General features: G+C 49.3%; 1 protein-coding gene across 1 annotated transcript in view; it reads right to left on the reverse strand.

The window, feature by feature from the left end:
* Positions 1 to 27,500, reverse strand: part of slc8a3 (solute carrier family 8 member 3) — a gene marked incomplete at both ends in the record, with an annotated part of 91,757 nt that overhangs the window by 14,893 nt on the left and 49,364 nt on the right. The window contains one exon of the mRNA XM_080534619.1: positions 23,138 to 23,244. Within this exon, the coding sequence (XP_080390745.1) occupies positions 23,138 to 23,244 (107 nt within the window). The remainder of the gene's footprint in view (positions 1 to 23,137; positions 23,245 to 27,500) is intronic.

Genomic DNA, 27,500 nt, shown 5'->3' on the forward strand with positions numbered 1-27,500 from the left:
CTGTTCTCCTCTCCTCTCCTCTCCTCTCCTCTCCTCTCCTGTTCTCCTCTCCTCTCCTCTCCTCTCCTGTTCTCCTCTCCTCTCCTCTCCTGTTCTCCTCTCCTCTCCTCTCCTCTCCCTGTGGTTCATTGTCTCACTATAGCTCCCAGTGTCTGTCTGTCTGTCTGTCTGTCTCCTCTCCTCTCTCTGTGGTTCATTGTCTCACTATAGCTCCCAGTGTCTGTCTGTCTGTCTGTCTGTCTGTCTCCTCTCCTCTCCCTGTGGTTCATTGTCTCACTATAGCTCCCAGTGTCTGTCTGTCTGTCTGTCTGTCTGTCTGTCTCCTCTCCTCTCCCTGTGGTTCATTGTCTCACTATAGCTCCCAATGTCTGTCTGTCTGTCTCCTCTTCTCTCTCCCTCTCTCTCTCTCTCTCTCTCTCTCTCTCTCTCTCTCTCTCTCTCTCTCTCTCTCTCTCTCTCTCTCTCTCTCTCTCTCTTTGTACAATTTCTGTCCCTCCCCCCTCCACTGTCTCTCACCCACCCACCCTCTCCACCCCTCTCTCTCCCTGCTTCCCTCTCTCTGCTCTACCGAGCTCCAAATTCAACAGTTCAATTTAAATCCATTACACCTAAGCTCCGACAGAGTGTGGCCTGGCCCCCATGGAAACCGTTACTACGACAACAATCTCCTTGTGACACATTCCTCCGGTCTCAAACCAGATGGTAGCTAGGATGGAGGCAGCAGGAAATGTTGCTTTTTGACACAAGCACTCGTGTCATTTGCTAAGTGACAGACGCGTCCTTCAACTGTGACCCCCTTCCCCGTCTTCTAGACTAGAGATCAGAACATAAATCACATGGGATCTAGACAGAATAAAAATGCTATTTGTTTAAGTGGAGTGCAGCACACAGTACGGTATTCTGAAACGGAGGAGGGGTTCCCATACATACACCTATTTTGAATTGGCAACCAGCAGATCTAATTTCCCTGTTATGGGTTTGTGGTTCTGTGAGGGAAAACGAGTCTGGAGTGCAGATTAAGGGCCAGTAGAAGCGTAGGTTTAAGCAGCCCCTGTCCACGGCTTTGTCCTTGAAGAAGAGACAGCTGTGCCACACTAAATCATCTACACATCCTCTCACAACTCTCATCGCCTGCGTTAACTGTACGACTACTACCACCGTACCACCGTAATCACAGGAGGACATGCCAGCTATGACCTCCCCACTTCAGGAGGGGGGATATATTCCTCCAAAGTGTCTACAATAGTTTTTAATATTAGTTTTATTCATGCAAAGAGGGCGATGTGTAATATGCAGAAGAGAGAATTAAGCAGCAGTATTATCACCAAATATGCTAAGAATTGTGATTTATGCAAGAAAAAGCACACGCTGTGTATTTTAAACTATTGAACTGTCATTCTACCGCTTGAACTGTCATTCTACCGCTTTAGTACACTGGTACTCTGGTGCAGGGAATTTTTTATTTGGACCTGGAAATTGCTAAACGTCACGTGTGACGTCAGACTTAACAACCGAATACCTACCGTAGTTCTTTGGCTATCGGGTTCTATTTGGAACTTGTACCATTGAAGAACTCTTTAGGGGTTCCATGTTGAACCCTTTCCACAGAAGGTTCTACCGGTAAATGGAACCCAAAAAGGGTTCTATTTTGTAAGCCTTTTTCCTAAGTGGGATATCTATGCTCTGTTGCATTCAGACACCTCTGTAGGCCTTTGGACTATCTTTGATCATAAATCACCCTGTAAAGTCAAAGCTTTATTGATATTGTGCAAGAATACAATTTGCTGGTGTTCTGTAGTGCTGAGCTTACAGAAGGACTAGTCGACCTGTGACATAAAGTATTACATTCAAACTCAAACTCCTTTGGATTTAGGACAAAAATTAACTTCGGTGCTGTTGATGTGAATCAGATGGTGGAATCTGGGTGAAATTATATAGACGTTTTTCTATATACAGGGTTCCTACAAGTTTCAACAAGTACAATTTAAGACCTTTTTAGACCTTTTTTTAGACCTCTTTGAATAGAATTGTAACCCTATTCGCGACACCATATGATAGCTTTTTGTCATCCTCGAGTTGATGAAATTAGGGATTTCACTGACATACAGACAAAAAGGAAGCAAATTGGAATTTTTGGGGGTTCCAGCTTGATTAATTTCCGTGTACCGGTAAATAGATCTGGTCGGACTGATTTCCTTACAGGATCTCATTTTTAAGACCTAGCACCTCATTTTTAGACCGAATAACTGAAATGTAGGACCTTTTAGGCCTTATGAATTGGATTGCTGGATTTTAGACTTGAAGGCTTTTTAAGACCAGCGCGGGAACCCTGTATATAAAACCTCTACGACTGAGGCTTTCCCAATCAGGGATGGACTAACTCTGGTTTCTAGAAAGTACTCTGGATGTACACGGGACACAGTGCCATTGTCATGGTGACCCTGGAAAATAGTGAGCCTTTAATGAAGTAGGAATCCATGAATAGGTGTCTCTCTCTCTCTCTCTCTCTCTCTCTCTCTCTCTCTCTCTCTCTCTCTCTCTCTGCTCCCTTCTGCATTAGAGGTATTCAGCCATGCTTGTGTAATTTCTCTGTGGTAAAGAGGGGAGCTGAGCGACCTGTGACTCATGACATTTGGAGACACGGTCGGTGGAGCAGGGAGAGAGGTGGAGCAGGAGAGAGGGGGAGCAGGGAGAGAGGAGGAGCAGGGAGAGAGGGGGAGCAGGGAGAGAGGGGGAGCAGGGAGAGAGGGGGAGCAGGGAGAGAGGGGGGGCAGGGAGAGAGGAGGAGCAGGGAAGAGGAGGGGAGCAGGGAGAGAGGGGGGGCAGGGAGAGAGGGGGGGCAGGGAGAGAGGGGGGGACAGGGAGAGAGGGGGGGGCAGGGAGAGAGGAGGAGCAGGGAGAGAGGTGGAGCAGGGAGAGAGGGGGAGCAGGGAGAGAGGGGGAGCAGGGAGAGAGGGGGAGCAGGGAGAGAGGGGGAGCAGGGGAGAGAGGGGGAGCAGGGAGAGAGGGGGAGCAGGGAGAGAGGGGGGAGCAGGGAGAGAGGGGGAGCAGGGAGAGAGGGGGAGCAGGGAGAGAGGGGGAGCAGGGAGAGAGGGGGAGCAGGGAGAGAGGGGGGGCAGGGAGAGAGGGGGGGCAGGGAGAGAGGGGGGGGCAGGGAGAGAGGGGGGGCAGGGAGAGAGGAGGAGCAGGGAGAGAGGGGGGGCAGGAGAGAGGGGGAGCAGGGAGAGAGGGGGAGCAGGGAGAGAGGGGGGGCAGGGAGAGAGGGGGAGCAGGGAGAGAGGGGGGGCAGGGAGAGAGGAGGAGCAGGGAGAGAGGGGGGGCAGGGAGAGAGGGGGAGCAGGGAGAGAGGGGGAGCAGGGAGAGAGGGGGGGCAGGGAGAGAGGGGGAGCAGGGAGAGAGGAGGAGCAGGGAGAGAGGTGGAGCAGGGAGAGAGGGGGAGCAGGGAGAGAGGGGGAGCAGGGAGAGAGGGGGAGCAGGAGAGAGGGGAGCAGGGAGAGAGGGGGGGCAGGGAGGAGAGGGGGAGCAGGGAGAGAGGGGGAGCAGGGAGAGAGGGGGGGCAGGGAGAGAGGGGGAGCAGGGAGAGAGGGGGGGCAGGGAGAGAGGGGGGGCAGGGAGAGAGGGGGAGCAGGGAGAGAGGGGGAGCAGGGAGAGAGGGGGGGCAGGGAGAGAGGGGGAGCAGGGAGAGAGGGGGAGCAGGGAGAGAGGAGGAGCAGGAGAGAGAGGGGGGGCAGGGAGAGAGGTGGAGCAGGGAGAGAGGGGGAGCAGGGAGAGAGGGGGGGCAGGGAGAGAGGGGGGGCAGGAGAGAGGGGGGGCAGGGAAGAGAGGGGGGAGCAGGGAGAGAGGTGAACACCGAACCCATCTCCCTGCATTACTGACCACAGTGTGTGGAGCATGCACTGTACTATGAAGGAGAGAGAGAGAGCGCGCGAGAGAGAGAGAGAGAGAGAGAGAGAGAGAGAGAGAGAGAGAGAGAGAGGAGAGAGAGAGAGAGAGAGAGAGAGAGAGAGAGAGAGAAATTAGAAATGAATTAGAAAAAACGGGATAAAGAAACACCCCCCTTACTCTGGACTCTTCCGGAAGTCTCCCCAAAGACATCCATGGATGATACAGGCTAGCGTAGGTCTTCAAACTAGCCTTCCGTTAGGAGGACGAGAATCAATCTGAGCACTATGGTAAATGGTAAATGGCCTTTTTTGCTGCTCCAAAGCGCTTTACAACGGCCTCTCATTCACCCATTCACACACACATTCACACACCAATGGCGGCAAGCTGCCATGCAAGGCGCCGGCCCGCTCACTGGGAGCAATTTTGGGGTTCAGTGTAAATGACTATGAGCCTTGCACACAGGTCCTGAGTGATACACACGGATGCACACACACATGCATGTGCACACATACACAGACAGACAGACACAGACACAGACACAGGGACACAGAGACACAGACACAGACACAGAGACACAGACACACAGACACAGAGACACAGACACACAGACAGAGACAGAGACAGAGACACAGACACACAGACACACAGACACACAGAGACAGAGACACAGACACACAGACACACAGAGACAGAGACAGAGACAGAGACACAGACACAGACACAGACACAGACACACACACACACACACACACACACACACACACCCCCCCCCACACACACACACACACACACACATACACACACACACACACACACACACACACATACATACACACACATGCGTCTGTCCCCAGCTCACCTTCAGAGGAGTGCAGATCACCTGTGACAGACGGCCCTCGGGCCATGTCTCATGTTTGTGTAATAATCTTTGCTTAAGCCCATTTTCAAGTCTGGGGAACGGTATCAACGTCGCGCAAAAGTCTAATTTGGGAAGTCTCTTGACATATTAAAGTAATCCCTCCTGGATTTCAATATTAATTGTGTCATTTATATTCAGAGAGGAGCTTCTCGCATACTTTGAACATAAGCCGAGTGCGAGCCCAGAGAGGCTGCAGACAACAGAGAGGGACTTAGTCCTGCTACTGTTAGCACTGTTAGCACTGTTAGCACTGTTAGCCCTGTTAGCACTGTTAGCCCTGTTAGCCCTGTTAGTACTGTTAGCCCTGTTCACACTCCTGCAACACACAACACTGTTAGCACTGTTAGCCCTGTTAGCACTGTTAATAATAATAATAATTCATTACATTTATATAGCGCTTTTCCGAGGCTCAAAGACGCTGACAATATAGGAGATACGGAAAACACAAAAACAACAACATGGAACACTTTGTTTCGTCAGCGAACGGGGAGGGGGGGGGGGGGGGGGGGGTGGTAGGGACAGGGGAGGTGGTTAGGGGTAGGGGGAGCTGTATGCATATCAGGGGGGTGGCAGGGTTAGGGGAGATGGGTAGGGGTAGGGGAGGTTGTATGCGTGTCCAGGGGCGGGGGCGGGGGTGGCCGGGATGGGGGAGATGGCTAGGGGTAGGGGAGGCTGTAGGCATGGGAGAACAGGTAGGATTTGAGGTGGGATTTAAAACTGAGGAGTGAGGGTGAGTCTCTGAGTGGTTGAGGGAGAGAGTTCCAGAGGCGGGGTGCAGCTCGTGAAAAGGCACGGTGACCGAAGCCTTTGAGTTTTGAGGGTGGGACAGTGAGGGGAACAATGGATGAGGATCGGAGGGTATGGGTAGGGCGGTGGGGGAGAAGGAGGTCAGTCAGGTAAGGGGGGGCCAGGCTATGGAGGGCTTTGTATGTGAGGATGAGGACTTTAAATTGGATACGTTCTTTGATGGGGAGCCAGTGGAGTGAGTGGAGGACAGGAGTGATGTGGTCACGGGAGCGGGTGTTTGAGAGGAGGCGTGCAGCAGAGTTTTGGACCATCTGGAGTCTATGGAGGGAGCGGGAGGTGATGCCGGTGAGTAGGGAGTTGCAGTAGTCAAGGCGGGAGGAGATGAAGGCGTGGATGAGTGTTTGGCTAATCCATGGGAGGGTTCATTTGGGGGTTATTCTATTTGTTGATTGTGATTGGTTAAAAGTATGCATGAGTGGAGTGATTGGTTAGATAGAAATGGGGGCGGGCTTAATGAGTGTGGTCTGAGAGACAGGGGAGACGGGAGATCAGTTGTAAAGAGAGATGGGAGTTGGTAAGTTGAGTTCTGTATGATTGTGTAGCTTGTTAAATCTTTTCTGTTAGTTTGTTCACTGTTAATTATTTACATGTACTGATATCAATGTATTGTGTTCAGTTTTACAATCTGTTTAATAGAGGAAGAAGGAAATCAAACCGAATTGTGTCAGATCTCATCATTTCACCCGTACTGCCGGAGCAAGCAGAAAATTCACCATTCAGCTAACTAGAGGGAGAGCTGAACAATTGTAAAACACCCGCTGACGACCGCAGGAGGACGGACCGTCAGTTAGCTAAGGAATACAAGCCCGGTTGGACGCAACAGAAGCTCCGGGAGGACAAGGATCCATTCACCGGAGATAAGAGCAAGCTAAAGCCTGGTCAGGTTAGTGACGCAGCCGCCAGCCGGCAACGGAGCCGTGGCGCCCGCAACTGTAGCTAACTAGCCACTTGCTAGCCAGCGTAGCATTAGCAAACTAAGCTAGCGTTAGCCCTGTTGTCGCAATAGCGCAGCAGGCACGCGGTAGAGCTTATAGCACTCAAAGCTACAGCTAACTAGGCCGGCAACGGAGCCGTGGCGCCCGCGACCGTAGCTAACTAGCCACTTGCTAGCCAGCGTAGCATTAGCAAACTAAGCTAGCGTTAGCCTTGTTGTCGCAATAGCGCAGCAGGCACGCGGTAGAGCTTATAGCACTCAAAGCTACAGCTAACTAGGCCGGCAACGGAGCCGTGGCGCCCGCAACTGTAGCTAGCTAGCCACTTGCTACCCAGCGTGGCATTAGCAAACTAAGCTAGCGTTAGCCCAGTTGTCGCAATAGCGCAGCAGGCACGCGGTAGAGCTTGTAGCACTCAAGGCTACAGCTAACTAGGCCGGAAACGGAGCCGTGGCGCCCGCGGATGTAGCTAATTAGCCACTTGCTAGCTAGCGGAGCATTAGCCAACTAAGCTAGCGTTAGCCCTGTTGTCGCAATAGCGCACAGGCACGCGGTAGAGCTTATAGCACTCAAAGCTACAGCTAGCTAGGCAGGCAAGGAGTGAAACAATCCACGGCTAGCTTCAACTGGTTAACCCAACTGCAAGAATCCACAGCCAGCTAGGCTAACCTACAAGACCCACCAAGAAAGTAATTGCGAGCTAATAGCAGCTACCCAGAGAGCTACCCACACCCAGCACTCTTCTCTGTGACTCTATTGACTGTTTGCATTAAAATAGGTTTGTGTGTACCTGGGTATTAAGTCGCCGGGGGAGGAAAATCCTCTCCCACTTTATTATTTTATTTTTAGCAGTATCCCTGGGATGACCCCACGGTGAACCTGGTTCCGCTGCCGAAGACTAGTTAAGGAAGTGCAGGGACCAGCGCAAATCAGCTCAGGGAGTCAGAGAGGGCTGAAGATATAAGATAGAAAGACGAAACAGGTACACACAAGTTATTTCTGAGTCACAGGCAGAATGGAGGCACTAAAGACCGAAAGGGAAAAGTTGGCAGTCACTTTTGAGAGAGGATATCGCCACATCATCAGGTCAGTGGCATTGATGGGCGAAGATGACATGAAACGCGAGTGGATAGCGCTCCTGTCAAATGCGAAAGACCTAAACTCTGCAGACGACAATTATGAGGAAGGCTTGAAGGCCAAAGCAAGTCAGGAACCTGAGACAGGTAACAGTCAGCTTCTTCAAGACATCACCAATGCCGCTGAGGAGAGAGCTCAGAAGGTTGAACAGGTCGGTCACGTCTTAAAGGCCAACATGTGGACAAGGTTCGCGGGAGTCGAACTTTCATCCACAATTAGACGAGCAGAAAGGAGTCACGAAGGCGCGAAGAGGATCAGTCTAGAGGAGGCAACCCACGACGTTTGTAAAGAACGAAGCACACTCACAGATAACCTCATCATCAAAGCGCGAAGTCTGCTATCAAGCTGGGGGGAGTGGATCCCTGTAGTTGAGGCGTGCAACACGAGAAAGTCACTAGAGGAGCTGGAGGACAAAAGGGATGAACTTTGGGAAACGTTTGTGACTGAATTTGGAAGAGTTGAGAAGGAGAATACTGACAAAATGGCCGACAAGGCCGCCGCAGCAAAGCAAATGGCCACCGACGCTCTCGCCGAAGATGAGAGGAAAAGGGCCGACGTTCTCGCCGAAGAAGAGGCCAAAGATCGAGCGACAAATAGAGAAAGGGCCGACGCTCTCGCCGAAGATGAGAGGAAAAGGGCCGACGCTCTCGCCGAAGATGAGAGGAAAAGGGCCGACGCTCTCGCCGAAGATGAGAGGAAAAGGGCCGACGCTCTCGCCGAAGATGAGAGGAAAAGGGCCGACGCTCTCGCCGAAGATGAGAGGAAAAGGGCCGACGTTCTCGCCGAAGAAGAGGCCAAAGATCGAGCGACAAATAGAGAAAATAAAGAAGCCATTGCCAAGCTGGAAAGGAAAGCCGCTGAGGCAAGACTGAAGTCAGCTGATAGCGTGGCCGAGTTTGAGAAGGAGACAGCGAAGGTGAAATTGGAGGCCGAAGAAGAGATCGCTGAGGCAAGGCAGAAGGCGGCCGTGATTGAGTTGAAGGCAGCAGAAATAGCCGCTCAAGAGCGCGCCAAACTACTGGAGGCTCAGCGGGAAGCATGGGAACAAGCCTGGGAGGCAGGGCTGGAGAGCGCCACATATGGAGGCAACCGCACTGGAGCCATCTCCAAGATCAAACTCCCTCCAACGAGGCTGCCCGTGTTCAGCGGGTGTATGAGAGATTTTCATCGCTGGCGGAAAGATTGGGAAAGCCTGCAGCGGCAGGGAGACCCATCAGGGTCGCCAGAGGTGAAGAAACTCCACCTCCTCGAGAGCATAGACCGAAAGGTTTTCGAGGAGCTCAATCTCTCGAGCTACCGCTCAGCGGAAGACGTATTCAAAGCCTTGGAGAATCGGTTTGGAGACAAGGCAACCATCGCGCTGCAAATTATTGAGGAATTGGAAAGAATACCAGCGGTAAAAGGAGACCAGCCGAGGAAAGCGATCGACCTTATTCAGGCAGTGGAAAGAGCCCTCATGGACCTGACAGACTTAGAAGTGGGCGCTATGAAGAACCCACTTGTACTTAAGGCCATCGAGGGCAAACTGCCAGATCGCGTGCAGGAAGGCTGGATTACCTTTGTAACCGAACCCGAAAACCAAGTCACCCCAGACAAGCGGTTCGATGCTCTTCTTCTGTTTCTGAAAAGGCAGGAAGTAATCCTCGAGGGGATAGCGCGAATCCGAGGCTCCACGGCGACCTCTGGGGGAACACCGGAGAGGCCAGTCAGATGGGAGAAGAGGGCATTCACGAGGGCCACGGAGAGAGACTCACCGGTAGATGAAGAAGAGGAGGAACATCGAGGTGAAACCAGAGTCACGGGCAGGAACTCGGAAAGAAGAGAAGAGTGTGACATCTGTGGAAGCGATCAGCACGGTGGCAAAATATTCTTCTGCCAAAAGTTCAAGAGTGTCAGTCTGGCAGAGAAACGAGCCATAGCAAGGCAAAGCAAAGCCTGTCAGAAATGTTTGGGCATGCACGGCGCCGACGGGGAGTGTAGTAACCGGTAGGGGTGTAACGATACATCGATTCACATCGATACATCGATTCATTGACTAACGATCTGATTACATCGACGCAATGTAAAAACATCGATCTATATCGTCATCTTAAAGATACACCTTTATTTTGAAATGGCACATTCTGCGTGACTGTCACCATTTCCGTGCAGCGCGCGACTAGCAGACGTTTACACTCTCTGCTCGGAAAACTCAACATGTTGAATGACGCTGGCTGCGTTCGTCAAACACGCTCTGGAAATCTGATCAGCACTCGCGGAACGCCTCTTGTCCAATCAAATGACTTGACGTTGAACCCAGTGTTGCGCTCCGGCGCTCTCAGAGCGAGTTGACGAACGCAGCCCACATGTTACTGACGCTGTCAGCCAGTCAAACGCGGACTCCAAACCCCACCTCTCCTCTCCTCTCTGCTCTGAGCTGTCCTTCCAAACCCACGTTGCGCTAGCCTGCCTAGCTTAGTTAGCTAACGTTAGCTACAATAACTTTGCGAATAAAACAAACAACAAGCACCGTGTGTTCCTCACAGCCCACCACAGGGACACACATCTACCTCCACGTCCACTGGGCTGCTACAGGCCAACTAGCCGCACAGACACACATATTCAACACTGCATGCTAACAGAAGTTAAGCTAAAGCAGCTAACGTGTGTTTTTTGGGGGGGCATGGTAGGGTCGGGGAGGGCATACAACGTATACACACAAACAGACACACACGCACACAACATGATATCGCGTCATATCGATCATATCGTCATATCGATCTTGAATCGAATCGAATCGAAATCGTATCGTGACTGACATTGTGACATCGTCAAACATTGTATCGTCATACAAACAAATCGATATAATATCGTATCGTGATGAAGCTGGTGATTTACACCCCTAGTAACCGGTACCTGTGCAGAATGTGCAAGCAGAATGAAGGAGGGGCGAGTCATCACTACCTTCTGTGTCCCAAGTGGAATGAGGGAAAGAAGACAGGGCCAGGGTTCTCTGATGAGCAACGGGAAGTCCTGGACTCTTTGGGACTCAACCCTGAACAGGAAAGGAGGGTGAACGCATTCACCAGTAAGGCTTCGATGACGCTGAGCACGGGCGCAGAAGGCGGGGGTCTCTTCGCGGAGAATGGGCCAGAGGAACATCCAGTACTAATGATGACATTGATAGTCAAAACAGAAGCAGGAAATGCCCTGGGAACCCTCATAGACCTCGCCTCCGACACAAATTATATCACCAACCGGGCCGCCGATCGGCTCCAACTGGAGCGGAGGCAAGTAACACTGACTGTGCAGGGGGTCGGTGGAATGAAGGTCAGGGTCAAGACTAACAAATACCTGCTAAAGGTCAGGGCGTGGAGCAACAACAGATGGAGTCCCCACGAGATGGTATGCTACGGGCTCGACACAATCGCTCGTGCAGACAAGGTCATCAGTCCAGAGCGACTCTGTAAGTTCTTCCCTGGGGTCGAGAAGAAAGAGCTGGTCCGACCGAAGGAAATCGAGCTCTTGATCAGCCACCGAGAGGGACGACTCGCTCCACGGTGGAGAAGAGGGACGGGAGACTTAGTGCTGTGGGACGGGCCTCTGGGGAAGACCGTGGGAGGAACGCACCCAGACCTGTTTGAAAGTTGGGAAAGATCCGCACACAACTCCCAGACGCACTTTGCACGTTCTCTGAAAACGGAGGCAGTAAGATTTGAGGAGATCCCCTGCAAGACGCCCAGCGCAAAAGAAGAGGATGGAGACCAGAAGCCGCAAGGTCATGAAAAGACCGGGAGAACAGCTGCAAGCAGCAAAGAGGTCCTCGAGTGGTGGAGCTGGGATAGCATCAGCGCCGCGTGCGAGCCAAAGTGCGGAGGGTGTCGCTGCGGAAATTGTCAGCCGGGCGGGAAAGAGATGACTCTCGCAGAGGAAAAGAAGATCAAAACCTACGCAATTACCCGCGTCAACATCGGGGACAAGCCAGCCGGATGCATCGCCCAGCTGGCCATGAGGAAGACGGCAAGGCTGCCAGAGGTCGCCCACCTAAAAGAAGAGCGGAGAGCGCTTGAGGAGGACACCTATGTAGACGACATTCTAGCGTCTCATGGCGACAGGAGAGAGCTGAGGAGCATCACGGAGGGAATCGAGAGGACGCTCAACGCTGGAGGTTTCGCTCCGGAACCACGGATCCAGTCGGGTCAAAGTGGGAGGAGCAAAGAGGGCCAGCCTGCAGAAACGAGGGCCAATGTGGACCCAGAGTCAGAGGTGTTGGTGCTGGCTGATCAGCTGAGCGAGGAAACATCCAGGGGAGTGGCTGTAAGTGCTCGAGACAGCGTGAGCATGCTGCAACGGAAAGCGTTCACTGCAACTGTAACACGCGCTCAGGCGAGGAAGGGGCTGGACCCGAAATGCGCCATTGAGGAGGAAGCAAATGCAAAGGGGACATCCACACCGGTTGGGAGTTCCAGGGACCTCGAGCATGAGAGGGAGAGGCTTTGGGGCGCTGCTCTCATGGACCTGATTGAGCCAGAACGCTTCAGTGAAATAGGCAGGCTCATTCGGGTAGTTGGATGGGTCCGGCGAGCTGTTAGGCAGTGGTTGTTTTGCAGGAGGGCTCCAGAAGACGCAAAGTGGGAGGCTACTCGCCTGAGGGAGACAAGAAGCGGAGTTAGCCTCGGCGTCCAGGAAGAAGTGGGACGGTTTTGGCGACAGTGGAGTCAACTAGCTGGGCCCGGACTTCTCATCCGCACCAAGTGGCACAGAGAAGCCCGAAATGTGGCCGTGGGAGACGTGGTCTGGTTGGCTGACCAAAATGCCCTAAGGGGGCAATTCCGCCTGGGGCGGGTGGTGGAAGCGAGGCCAGACGAAAAGGGGTTGGTTCGGGACGTAAGAGTGAGGGCTTGCCTAAGCCAGCCTGCTCTAGGAGTGGGGGCTTCAGGACGAAGAAGGAGCGAAGGCCGCGATCTCTTCCCAACGCTCGACCGAGACGTCAGGCGGGTGGTCGTGCTGTTTCCCGTGGAGGAGCAGTAAAAATGACTGTATTGAAGAGAGGGAGAGTTGTGGTCCATTTAGTTATAAAGGACCAATGGACCAAGTGGGAGGTGTTTGGCTAATCCATGGGAGGGTTCATTTGGGGGTTATTCTATTTGTTGATTGTGATTGGTTAAAAGTATGCATGAGTGGAGTGATTGGTTAGATAGAAATGGGGGCGGGCTTAATGAGTGTGGTCTGAGAGACAGGGGAGACGGGAGATCAGTTGTAAAGAGAGATGGGAGTTGGTAAGTTGAGTTCTGTATGATTGTGTAGCTTGTTAAATCTTTTCTGTTAGTTTGTTCACTGTTAATTATTTACATGTACTGATATCAATGTATTGTGTTCAGTTTTACAATCTGTTTAATAGAGGAAGAAGGAAATCAAACCGAATTGTGTCAGATCTCATCATTTCACCCGTACTGCCGGAGCAAGCAGAAAATTCACCATTCAGCTAACTAGAGGGAGAGCTGAACAATGAGGGATTCAGCAGCGGGCGGGGAGAGGCAGTGTCTGATTTTTGCAATGTTTCGGAGGTGGAAGTAGGATGTCTTGACAATAGAACTGACGTGGGGAGAATGAGAGGGTGGGGTCCAGAATGAAGCCGAGGTTGCGAGCCAGGGGGGAGGGGGTGATGGTAGTGTCGTCAATGGTGAGTGTGATGGGTCCGGTTTTATTGAGGATGGATTTGGTGCCGATGAGGATGACTTCGGTCTTTTCACTGTTGAGTTTGAGGAAGTTGTGTGTGAGCCAGGTTTTTATTGCTGAAATGCAGTTTTCGATGTGAGTGAGGGGTGGGTTCTGGGTGGAGTTTGTGGTGATGTAAATCTGGGTGTCATCTGCGTAGCAGTGGAAGTCCAGGTTGAATTGGCGGATGATGTGACCGAGGGGGAGTGTGTAGCAGAGGAAGAGCAGGGGGCCGAGGACTGAGCCTTGTGGGACCCCCTGTGTGACAGAGGAGGAGGAGGAGGTGTGACCGGAGAGGGAGATGAACTGTTGTCTGTTGGTGAGGTAGGAGGTGAGCCAGTCCAGGGCGGTGCCCTCAACACCCAGTTGGCGCAGCCTTTGAAGGAGGATGGAGTGGGACACTGTGTCGAAGGCTGCGCTCAGGTCTAGTAGAACTAGGATGTTGAGGGCACCTGAGTCTGCGGAGGTGAGGAGATCGTTGATTACTTTGACCAGGGCTGTTTCAGTGCTGTGATGTGGGCGGAAACCAGATTGAAGGGGTTCATACAAGACCTTTTTAGGCCTTATGAATTGGATTGCTGTATTTTAGACTTTAAGGGCCAGTTTCAGAGACAAAGCTTAAGCCTAATCCTGGACTAAAAAGCATATTCAATGGAGATTTTACATTGAAAGTGTGATTTAGTCCAGGACTAGGCTTAAGCCTTGTCTGTGAAACCGGCCCTAAGTCTTTTTAAGACCAGCGCGGGAACCCTGTATATAAAAGCTCTACGACTGAGGCTTTTCCAATCAGGGATGGACTAACTCTGGTTTCTAGAAAGTACTTTGTTTCTAATGAAATACTTCTAGAAAGTACTTTGTTTCTAATAATGTGTCTGTGACTGAAGTTCATGAAGCAGGTGCGCAACGCAAACTACACATCCTGGCAACTAATGGTAGAAACATGCAAGCAGCAGAAAGCGGGGCGGCTGTGGCGCAGGAGGTAGAGCCGCCGTCTAATGATCACAAGGTTGGCAGATCGGCGGTTCGAGCCCCGGCTGGCCAAAAGTGTCCTTGGGCAAGTGTCCTTGGGCAAGACACTGAACCCCAAATTGCTACCAGTGAGCGGGCCGGCAGGCGCCTTGCATGCGTCTTGCATGACCATGGCAGCTTGCCGCCATTGGTGTGTGAATGTGTGTGTGAATGGGTGAATGAGAGGCCGTTGTAAAGCGCTTTGGATAAAGGCGCAATATAAGTCAGACCATTTATCAAAGCTTCTTGTCTCATCCAAACCTACATTATATGAACATCAATCAGACCGCAGATCACTGGCGGACTCAGGGGGGGGCGACTGCCCCTCCTGGTGCCCCCACGGTTGAAAAACGTCTGTCTTAAGTGTCCTTTTGAGTGTCAAAAATGCCCTTTTGAGTGGCGAAAATGAGAGGATGTGCCCTATTGGTGCCCCTCAAATGGTCTAAACTTGACCATGTGCCCTCACAGTTGAAACCCGTTGCACTAAAGTGCCCTTTTGAGTGGCAAAATTAGAAGATGTGCCCTATTGGCTGCCCTTCCAATGGTCTAAACTTGACCATGTACACGGATGGGGTCCCATGTTGTGCAGTAGGTGCCCTTTTTTTCTTTTCGCCTCCCCTGCCCTTCAAACAGCCTGAGTCCGCCACTGCTGCAGATATTAGGATACTCCTGCATCCTGATTTAGATTAGATGACTGATGATAAAGATTTAATATGCTAACATTTAGATGATACAGATTTAATATGATAACATTTAGATGATACAGATTTAATATGATAACATTTAGATGATAAAGATTTAATACGATAACATTTAGATGACAAAGACTTAAACGCTCCACACTACGCTCAGAGTCAGTGTGTGACTCTAAATCACACCACTGATTCTGACTGTCTATCACACACATACTCTAGCATACATACAGAACACTTTTCAAGGCTACATTTAACATTTTAATGTATCATAATAATACACATCATAACATTATAAATCGGTCCTGATCTTCAAAGTCAATCTATTATTGCCTTTAACATTCCCTGTCCTTGTGGAGGCTGAACCAAGCTGTGTTGGTACGTGAGAAGGTGGAGGTCTTGGGGCTGCATCACTCTCTGACTTTGCCAACAGGTGAGGTTGCTGCACATGCAGAGAGACAGCTGTTCCTCATCCCTCACTACCCAAGGCTCCGGTCCCTCGGCTGGGGGACAAGGGCACACTAAAATGGACTTATTCTAGAGCGCTTTACAACGGCCTCTCGTTCACCCATTCATACACACACTCACTCACACACCAGCGGCGGCAAGCTATCATGCAAGGCCGCTCATTGGGAGCAATTTTTGGGGGGTTCAGTCAGTGTCTTGCCCAAGGACACCTTGACACGTGGCCATGCAGCCAGGGACCGAACCACCGGACCGCCGACCTTGCCATCATTAGATACCGGCTCTACCTCCTAAGCCACAGCCGCCCCACATCACATCTCTATATTAACGGTAGGCGGGAGAGAGCACATAGGCTAATGTGCTAACCTAGGGACAGTATTGGGGAGCTTCTAAAAGAAAAATGATCTAATGATCATGTGTTTCCCATCACGGAAATTAAACAAGGGAGTAGAACAGACAGCTCGTACTTACACGGCAGTTAGAAGCCCTGCTCGTATTGCATGAGGACGTAACTGTATCTATCCCAGAGGAGGGCGGGCGGTGACCCCACGACCTGTGGTACATTCCTGCCTCTGGTCAACACACGTTCTGACAGAACCGGCGCCAGCGTGAGTTTGACCCGTTGGCACGTCCGTGGGGAGACCCTGAGTGCCATCCTTAATGGCTGGCGATAAGGGAACGGTGTCTTTATCTCCGCCCAATTAGGCAGCTAATTGATTCAATACTAGTCATTTAGAGTTCCTCCCGGCCCCAGGATTGAGTGCCACAGCCCTTTGAAAAGACGTGGAGCCTCTGAGGATGGGCAATGAGCGGTGGCAGACATAAAGACCCAGGAAGGAGAGGCAGAACCCAACCTTCACAAAAGATGGAGAAGAAAATAAGCCTGGGGGGGGGGGGGGGGGGGGGGGGGGAGAGCATGGATCCTGAAAGTATCCCAGATGAGTAATCAAATTGCAGGTTTTTTTTAATCTCCTATAGTGGTTTTCGAAAGGAAAAAATGCTGTATTAACATGCAATTCATGTAATTGGAGCAATATGAAGAACAGCATCTCGTTCTCAGGGCTCCTACAAGTTTAAACAAGATTTAAGAGCTTTTTAGACCTTTTTTAGACCTCTTTGAATATAATTTTAGACCTATTCGTGACACCATATGATAGCTTTTTGTCATCCTCGAGGTGATGAAATTAGGGATTTCACTGCCAAACAGACAAAAAAGTCTGAAGGATAATAAATATAAACTAAATAAGTCCCATAATTGCTCAAAAGTAAATGTATTAACATTAACAGTTAACTGTAGAAAGTCACTTCAACGTGAAGAGAACAAAGTGCACAAAAGCTTCCTTGCAGGACAAGCTAATCTCATTTTTAAGACCTAGCACCTCATTCTATAGACCCAATTTTTTTAAATCCCTTGCTTTTAAGACATTTTTAGGCCTGAGAAATCGATTTGCTGGTTTTAGACTTAAAGGCTTTTTAAGACCAGCACATTCTGTGTGTTGAAACCCACAGTCACTCTGTTTCACTACTGCGGAAAGTAGAAATTGTAGTTTCCCTTGACAAGAAGCACACTGAGGGAAACACACTAATTTGAGGTTAAATCTGGGTTCACTTTTGTACAAAGTACGGAGCCCCCCTGGGGTCACATGGTAGAAAAAAATATTTGATGTGTGAATCTGTTCCCTCGGTTTAGTAACAAATTACTAAACTAAACTGAGGGAACGAATTACTAAACCGAGGGAACAGATTCACACATCAAATATTGTTTTCTACCATATGACCCCAGGGGGGCTCCGTAACAAAGGAATGATGAGTCTGATTCTTTTTTTTTTTAAACACAAAGGGCAGGTTCATGATATACAACTCAGTCAAAGAGCTCTGTGACCTTAGGAAAGAGAATATGATGAGCTCTAACTTCAGCAGAGGAACGGTTCTGGTTCTCACACACTGAAACTCAAACATTATTCAGCAGATCAGCAGATAGAGGGGGAGAGGGCTCTCTCTGTAAATGGTAAATGGACTGCACTTATATAGCGCCTTTTTTCCTGCTCCTGAGCTGCTCCAAAGCGCTTTACAATGGCCTCTCATTCACCCATTCACACACACATTCACACACCAATGGCGGCAAGCTGCCATGCAAGGTGCCGGCCTGCTCACTGGGAGCAATTTTGGGGTTCAGTGTCTTGCCCAAGGACACTTCGACATGTGGCCAGCCGGGGCTCGAACCGCCGATCTGCCGACCTTGTGATCATTAGAGGGCGACTCTACCTCCTGAGACACAGCCGCTCCAAACATCTCCATCTGTACTCGTCTGTACTGGTCTGCACTGGTCTGTACTGGTCTGTACTGGTCTGTACTGGTCTGTACTGGTCTGTACTGGTCTGTACTAGTCTGTACTGGTCTGTACTGGTCTGTACTGGTCTGTACTGGTCTGTACTGGTCTGTACTGGTCTGTTCTGGTCTGTACTGGTCTGTACTGGTCTGTACTGGTCTGTACTGGTCTGTACTAGTCTGTACTAGTCTGTACTCGTCTGTACTGGTCTGTACTGGTCTGTACTGGTCTGTACTGGTCTGTACTGGTCTGTACTGGTCTGTACTGGTCTGTACTGGTCTGTACTGGTCTGTACTAGTCTGTACTAGTCTGTACTAGTCTGTACTGGTCTGTACTGGTCTGTACTGGTCTGTACTAGTCTGTACTAGTCTGTACTAGTCTGTACCAGTCTGTACTAGTCTGTACTGGTCTGTACTGGTCTGTACTAGTCTGCACTAGTCTGTACTAGTCTGTACTAGTCTGTACTGGTCTGTACTGGTCTGTACTGGTCTGTACTAGTCTGTACTGGTCTGTACTAGTCTGTACTAGTCTGTACTAGTCTGTACTAGTCTGTACTGGTCTGTACTAGTCTGTGGCATAAATGGATATGAAACCTCATGTTATGTTGCTGAATATTCAGTGCAGGCATGAAGCCCGTTTTCAGAAACAATCCCCACCCCAGAGCCCAGAATCAGAGTCTGCAGTCGTGTTTACAGTCGGCCTGTCCACGATGATGGCTCAGGCTTGTCAGAGGCGATATAAGTAAAAGGGATTTCCACAGATTTGATAGGATTTGACGGCCTTGTCTGGGTCATTTGCTATGAATGGAAAAGATATTGTCCAGGAAAAAACACCAGAACACTGGTAAGACTGTCCCTTACAAACATTTTGGAAGTATTGAATGCCTTGACAAAAGTGGCTCTCTCAATCAAACAAAGGCAGACAGACAGACAGACAGACAGACAGACAGGCAGACAGGCAGACAGGCAGAGACAGACACAGACACAGACACAGACACAGACACAGACACACAGACAGACACAGACACAGACACAGACACAGACACACACACATACACACAGACACACACAGACACACACACACACACACACACACACACACACACACACACACACACACTGCCCTGTAGCTACTGTATACAGTTGCTATCAGAGGTAATTCCAGTTCAGCAGAACTCAGAGTCAGGTTCGGAGAGAGAACTTTCTGGAAGTATTACCAGGATGGATGCATCTTCAAACGCAGCGCCACCACACTCCTCATCCGCTGGCGTGACAACAACAACCCACCTCACACGCCCTCTAGAGTCTGTGTCGGTTTCCTCCTTTACTCCTGACTGAAACAGCTAACACAGCTAATAAATGCCTTCCTTCAGAAATGATATGGCCAACCTCCACACAATGTGACTCAGTCATTTGGAGGTACAGCGGCCTAGCGGGTGGTGTGTGAGAGGGTGGGGAGAGAGAGAGAGAGACCTGGCCCAGGCCACAATAGCATGTGAAGTGCCCTTGGATGCTGTGAGTGTGAGAGCAGACTGATGGGTGGTACGTTACCCCATGCCAGGCCTGATTCCAATAGAAAGTGGCAGGGTGGAAAAGGATTACTACTGCAGGGAGAGATGGGCATGATTCTCTCACACATACAGTACGCACACAAACATGCACACAAGCATGCATGCACACACATACGCACTCACACTCACACTCGCACTCACACTCCACACAACTGACGACAGTGTGCTTTGTGGCCTAGTTCTGCAGTGTCATCTGAAGGTTACAGAGACCCAACCTCACCCCCCTCCCCTGCAACCTCCCCCCCTCCCCCCTCCCATTACTACTGCAGGGAGAGATGGGCATGATTCTCTCACACATACAGTACGCACACAAACATGCACACAAGCATGCATGCACACACATACACACTCACACTCACACTCACACGCACGCACACACGCACGCACGCACACACACACACTCACACTCACACTCACACTCACACTCACACTCACACACTCACACACTCACACACTCACACACACACACACTCACACTCACACTCACACTCACACACACACTCACACACACACACACACACACACACACACTCACACACGCCTATCCACACAACTGACAACAGTTTGCTTTGTGGCCTAGTTCTGCAGTGTCATCTGAAGGTTACAGAGACCCAACCTCACCCCCCTCCCCTGCAACCTCACCCCCCTCCCCTGCAACCTCTCCCCCCTCCCCTGCAACCTCCCCCCCCTCCCCTGCAGTGGTGTGGTGCAGTGGTGCGGGCTGGCCTGGCCTGGGCTGGGCTGGGCTGGGCTGGGCTGGGCTGGACTAGGCTGGGTTAGGTAGGGTGGGCTGGGCTGGACTAGGCTAGGCTAGGCTTAGCTGGACTAGGCTACGCTAGGCTACGCTGGGCTGGGCTGGGCTGTGCTGGGCTAGGCTTAGCTGGACTAGGCAGGGTGGGCTGGGCTGGACTAGGCTGGGCTGGGCTGTGCTGGGCTGGACTAGGCTGGGCTAGGCTGTGCTGGGCTGTGCTGGGCTGTGCTGGGCTGCCTCTCCAGAGGTGCTGACGGTATTGACCACATCAGTGTAATTTAGCGAAGGGCGCTGCAGGAGCAGGCAGTAAACAACTCCTGTCTGACAGGGAGACTGTCGGCTTTACAGCAGCGACATTACTCACACTGTCCAGACCCAACCCCGCCGGCCTCCCTCAACATGCCTCCAGTATGTATTACTTCACACTGAGGAGAAGCCACAAGAAGTGTTCTGCAGTTGAGAACCAACCCAACAGTACATTTTTAATCGTCTTACTATTGTTTGGTTACGTTATTTGGGGGAAAGCAACTGACAAGACAGAATGAGGCTTCTGCATCTGAGAACAAACATTCTTAGAAGCCCTAATAGAATTACACTGGCAGCTATTCGGTTGTTAAGTCTGACGTCAAACGTGACGTTTAGCAATTTCCGGGGCCAAACCAGAAATTCCCCACACCAGAGTTCCAGTGTACTACAGCGGTAGAATGACAGTTCAATCGTTTTTTAGACTGGGATCTATTCATACAACAAGGGACACAGCACTTTCACGTTTCCCCCATATTGTCAGGGTCTTTGAGCCTCGGAAAAGCTCTATACAAATATAATGAATTATTATTATTACTGAGGCATTTCGAAGAGAGCGCCTCAGCCAACTTTGGACCCGGAAACACGTCACGACTTAACAACCGAATACTTCTATGTCAAATAAGCAGAAAACAAAGCAATTTGTGTCAATCACAACTTCTCAACAACGTCATGGTTACGTCAGCTATATGTAAAGGGCGTCACTGAGAACAGCATACACACTTCCAAACAGAATGTGCTGTAACTGACAGAACTTTAGCGATACAATCTAAAGTGTGCTATATACAGTATATGTGCTGATCATCTACTCTTGACCATTGGCTCTCTGTGAGATGTGTGCAGACCTAGGCTTGGGTTGGTATCTGTCCCTATCTTTCCCTCTGTCTATCCAAATATCTCTCTCTCTATATGACTCCTGAGTGGTTGTCACCTGAATGTCAACGTATTGAACCGGGCAACCCTTTCCTAGTGCCCTGATTGGCTGTGTAGTGACGAGCATTTGACCTGCTGCCACTACTGTGAAATGACGTGCCTGTGTGCGTGGGAGGGATTTTTCAAGTGGAACCATTTTTCAAAAGAGCATTCTATTTTAGATTCTAGAATTTTTGCATTCTAGAATGGTCAGGTTGAAGCAGAAAATGCAATTCTGTAGCTACATCCTGAGTATAACTTATGTCAGGTGACAGGTAGTGTGGTATATTTTGACACACACACACACACACACACACACACACACACATAAACTGTATAGTATAGGCCTGTACCATTTTGTGACGTTAGAATTATAAGGTTCTATCTCCATTTTTGTCAAAATTTAGTTTTTTACATAATCTGATCCATTAGGTGTTTATTAATGCCTGTGTGGTGTTATTTTTTAAATGTTGACATTTTTTAGTTAGCAATTCATAAAATACAAAGGTTCCATCTCACAAAACATAATGGAATGTAAAAACTTTGACGCTCAATATCTCTGAACTACCCTAAACGGAGATAGAACCTTATAATTCTAAGCTCACGAAATGCCAAAACACAAGACTACTGCACATAGGAAAACCATTTCACTGTCAGCACCATGGCTGCCAGCCCAGAGATAAGCAGATCCCCCACATGTTTATAAATTACTAATATTAATGTGCTGTGGTGGTTTTCTTTTGTTCACACGCACACACACGCACACACACGCACACACACACACAGAACGGCAGAGTCACTACCCATCTTCCGTCGTAGACTGAAGACCCATCTCTTCAGGTTACACCTTAACTGCTCCTCCTGAGACATCTTCTGCCCCTCAGCACTAAGTCTCCTAAAGACACCCGCTTTCCCCTCTACTGTGTCCCTAAGAACTTCTATTGCCCCCTTGTACTGTTTCTCTGTTCCTCCAGTATTAATAAAACATTTTTTTAAATTAAATTGAAAAAAAAAAGTGATAGAAGAAGGTTTTTCCGTCTATCAATGGCCCCGGGCCTGAGCTAGATTACTCTTCCTGCCACGAATGGTGGACTGATGATTCACATGCTTAGCATTCAAATGTATTGATTGTAAGTCGCTTTGGAATAAGGCGTCTGCTAAATGCCAAAAATTTAAATGTAAACACACACACACACCAGCCTCTGTTTACATCACAACCATTGGGGAGTAACCAGAGTATCTTTACATAATAATGGGTATTTGTGTAAAACACTGCTTGAATTCACGGGGCTAAAAAGAGAAACTGAACATCAAATAGCTTTCCTACAGCCTTTAGTTCCATCTCATGCATGCAACATTACTATCTGGAGGAACCATCACAAGGACAAGGAGTTTGAGGGCTTCTCTTTCTACAGAGTACAGACATGGCGTTGTTGCAGAGGGGAGCAGAGGTGTACCAATGTGGTGAAGAGTGGTGATGTGTCTTGGATGCTAAATAGAGATAGGGTGAGAGCTGAGTGGGGTGAGAGATGGGGGGGAGAGCTGATGCCATGAACAAGGGACAAGGTGAACGGGAGAGTGCAGCTGAGTGAAAGAGAGATAAAAGACAGTTGAGAGAGAGGGATAGGATAAAAACAGTGCTATCACACCCAGATAAGAAAGGGGGATTCTGGGGGATTCTGGGGGGTGCTAGGGGTGGCAGAGGGAGGCCTGGGGAGGGAGTATCGCACCTTTCTGCAGGCTCATGTCTACCATGCGCGGCTCGGCCAGCTCCAGGAAGAAGTTCTTGTTTTTCTCATACTCCTCATCGTCAATAACTTTCACCTGAACCATTTTACTGCGAGAAGGAGAGAATTAAGAGAAAGAGAAAGTTGTGAAAGGAAGAAAAAGACAGACAGACAGACAGACAGACAGACAGACAGAGAGAGAAAGAAGGAAGGAAAGAGAAGAAGAAGAACAGGTTAATTAAGAGATGGTTTAAAACAGGAAGTGCACATAAGTAGGATTAATAACCAGCATGGAGGAAAGGGTTAGAAGGTGAAAGGTGAAAGGTCAAGCTGTCCCTTCTGAGGTCATCTCTGGCACACAGAGTCTGTCATTGACTGAAACCCACATTCACATGTTCCAATTAATAAGCTCATCTGCTCACACGGCTGTCACGACACCTAAATCTATCGCAGTCGGACACAACTGGCATTATGGGTGGACTTAATCACATCATCACTGGGCTGAAAATAGCAGCGTAATGGAGTCAAAATGTGAACCATTTTTCAAAGACAAAAGGTTGAGAGAGAGAGAGAGAGAGAGATTGCACCGAGAATGTCATTCTAATCTAAATCAATGTCGAGGGGTTAGATTTTTTCCATTGAAGCTTTTTTCTTAAAGGGAGACTGGACGCTCAGAGGACTCCCGCCTCTAGAGACAGAGACAGAGAGAGAGAGAGAGAGAGACAGAGAGAGAGAGAGAGAAAGAGAGACAGAGAGACACAGAGAGAGAGAGAGAGAGAGAAAGAGAGACAGAGAGACACAGAGAGAGAGACAGAGAGAGAGAGAGAGAGACAGAGAGAGAGAGACAGAGAGAGAGAGAGAGAGAGAGAGACAGAGAGAGAGACAGAGAGAGAGAGAGAGAGACAGAGAGAGAGAGAGACAGAGACGGAGAAGAAGAACGCAGCTTATTGCGCTGCTTATTGCTTCACTCTGAGGAGCGACTCCCCTGTAATGAAGTCAAATGTCCAGAGGGGTGAGGTGGTGCTTTTTTTCTTTTCTTTCTTTTTTTTCTTCTTTTTTTTTAAGAGCTTGCTTGCGACATCATCACACACAAACAGCTCAATATGGCACCTTGCACACTAAAGCCCCAGTGGCGGTCTCGGCACTGATCGCCGAAATTGATCCTTTTAAAGAGTTATTGACGAGGGAGGGAGGGCAGTTAAGTGGTCAGTAGATACACAGGTGCCTCTATACCCCATGGCCTCATCAGCTGGACTCCCGAAGGAATGTCAATGAATTCTTCTCGTACATACAATGGAAAATGTTTCAATACAAAAGGTTCTGGTACTATACTGGATGAAATCAGAGAAACAATTAAGCAATATCACACGAGAGGTCGTGCTGTTATACTGAATATCAGCACGGCTGTGATTGGGTCGTAGGTACGAGGCCTGCTTTTATACAACAGTTCTACAGCGCAATTTATTAGTTAACAGTAATAAGTGACAACAGATTATGATTTGTTTGTTTATTTAATCATTTATTTTGGCTCCGTCAACAAAAAATAGTTCCGCAACTGGACTGTTGCCTAGTAACCTGAACACAAACATCTGCAGGCTAGCTACTTTGTATTAACGGTCATTTCGGAGTGATACATAATAGTTAAAAGTCCCAGTGCTGTTATACTACCAGCACTCATGGAATGCCTCTTGTCCAATCAAATTACTTGGTCGGAACTAACTGTTGTATAACATTGCTCAAGGCATGGAGTGTACAGGTACATCTGTACTTACAGGAGGGTCCTTGTTATTAAAAATTCTTAGTGACCACCAGTCAGAGACCAGTCAACAACGGTACACACTACTACAACACAAACCAGAGATGACAACGTTTTAAATAATCAGTATCACTCATCATGAAAAGTAGCTTTTCCGCTTCATCCTCCTACTAAAATAAAAATGTCATTTATGTTATTCAGTGGAATATCCAGAGTCCCGACTCAAATAATAAGATAAGTGGCATGATGCTGGCATCCATAATGGATCATACTCAAGTATCACACTGTCCCAGGACAAAAAGGTTTCAGTGCTCTAACATCTCCTTGATGTACTGTAGGAACCGTAGTGGGACATGTGGTCTGTGTCAGTCATAAAAGCACAGAGAGAGACCCACACCAACATTAATCCACATCTCATACATCTCTTGAGGAATAAAAAAAACGAGCTCTATTTCACTCTAATGCAACGGTTTAATCCCTTTTCTCCGGCCCAGTAGAGAGTAGCGTGTCTCGTGTGCGTTGAGACGGGCTGTAGGGGGAAGTCTCGACTATCTAAATCCTGTTAGCACACTACACACGGCAGAACAACCCACTACACACGGCAGAACAACCCATCTCGCTCCCCCTCCCCCTCCCTCCCTCCCTACTCCACACATCCCACCGGCTGGGCTTCCCTCAGATCGCTTGGCGAGATGTCTGCACCGTTTCTGCGAACCGCTGAGGCCCGGGAAATCACTCTCACACACACACACACTCACACTCACACTCACACACACTCACACTCACACTCACACTCACACTCACACTCACACTCACACTCACACACACTCACACTCACACTCACACTCACACTCACACTCACACACACTCACACTCACACTCACACTCACACTCACACTCACACACACACTCACACTCACACTCACACTCACACACACTCACACTCACACACACACTCACACTCACACTCACACTCACACACACACTCACACTCACACTCACACTCACACTCACACTCACACACACTCACACTCACACTCACACTCACACTCACACACACACACTCACACTCACACTCACTCACTCAGCTCTGGCTTTCTTTTCATCAGGCTGGAGAAACTCACGCTGTAACGTGTAACGGACCTCTGTGTCTGGCTATGATGTGATGCAGCTAATCTGTGCTGGAGTACTGGGGGGGGGGGGGGGGGGGTTATATACAATGTGACCATAAAACTTTATTCGTTTTTTTCAGTTTTTCAACATTGGATCATATCACCCACTCCAAACCTTGAGTGGAACAGTTAAGTGGGCAGTACATCAAACACTATGGGCTGGGTTCCTAGACACAGAAAGATCACATCTAACAGGGTTCCTACAAGTTTCAACAAGTCACATTTAAGACCTTTTTAGACCTTTTTTATATAATTTGACTTTGTATATAATTTTGGACCTATTCGCGACACCATATGATAGCTTTTTGTCATCCTCGAGGTGATGAAATTAGGGATTTCAATGCCATACAGACAAAAAAAGAAGCGAATTAGCATTTTTGGGGTTCCAGCTTGATTCATTTCCGCCTAAATAGATGTGGTCGGATTGATTTCCTTGCAGGATCTCGTTTGTAAGAGCTAGCACCTAATTTTTTGACCTCATGACTGAAACTTGAGACCTTTTTAGGCCATATAAATCGGAATGCTGGATTTTAGACTTTTTAAGACCAGCGCGGGAACCCTGATCTAATTCTAAACTTCAATGGAGATTTTATATTGAAAAAATGTAGTCCAGGACTAGGCTTATATATTTGTGTTCAACGAAAACCATCCTCAGGTGTACACAAACAAAGCTAAGAGTCCCACAGTAGCAGGGGCGCTTAGGTGGCGTAGTGGGTTAAGCGTCGACCACGTAACCGCAGGGTTCCCGGTTTGATTCCGGCCGCGGACTGCATGTCATCCCTCCTCTCTCTCTCACCCATCCTTCCTGTCTAAATCTCTACTGTATCTGGAAAAATATGAGTGGGACAGCCCCACTAAGAAAAAATAACTTTAAAAAAATAAATAGAGTCCCACAGCAGGTTCTTGCAGTGGGACGCCCGCCAAGCCTGCCGATCACAGGATGAAGGCTGTAACAATGTGTAGAGATGTGAGAGAGAAGGTGTCATCGTACAGGGCAGATGGCTCAGTGTAATCAGGGTAGTATTAACAGTAGAACTGTGTGGGAGGTGCCACAGGATAATGACAGTCAATTAGAGGGCTCACACCTCCTCCTCTGCACAGGACTGCGACTAGAGTCCCCCACCACCACCTCCTCACCCCCCCGTCCAGAACGTAGGGAGGGGGTGAAGATGAAGAGATGAAAGGGTCTGAGTGAGAGTAAAGAGGAGGAGGTTCAGAGGAGTGAATCCCTCTCTGTTGCTCGTCCAAAAACCACACCGACCGCAGCTGAACTTGTTTTGGTTGCCCACCTCCTCTCCGTTTGGGAGAGCTCCGTCTCCAACACCCAACACTGTCCTCATTCCTCTCTGTTGTCCATCACTGGTAAATGTACTGCACTTATATAGCGCCTTTTTTGCTGCTCCAAAGCGCTTTACAATGGCCTCTCATTCACCCATTC

This window comes from Nansenia antarctica (assembly GCF_963989245.1).
Source record: "Nansenia antarctica genome assembly, chromosome: 1".
Classification (NCBI taxonomy): domain Eukaryota; kingdom Metazoa; phylum Chordata; class Actinopteri; order Argentiniformes; family Microstomatidae; genus Nansenia; species Nansenia antarctica.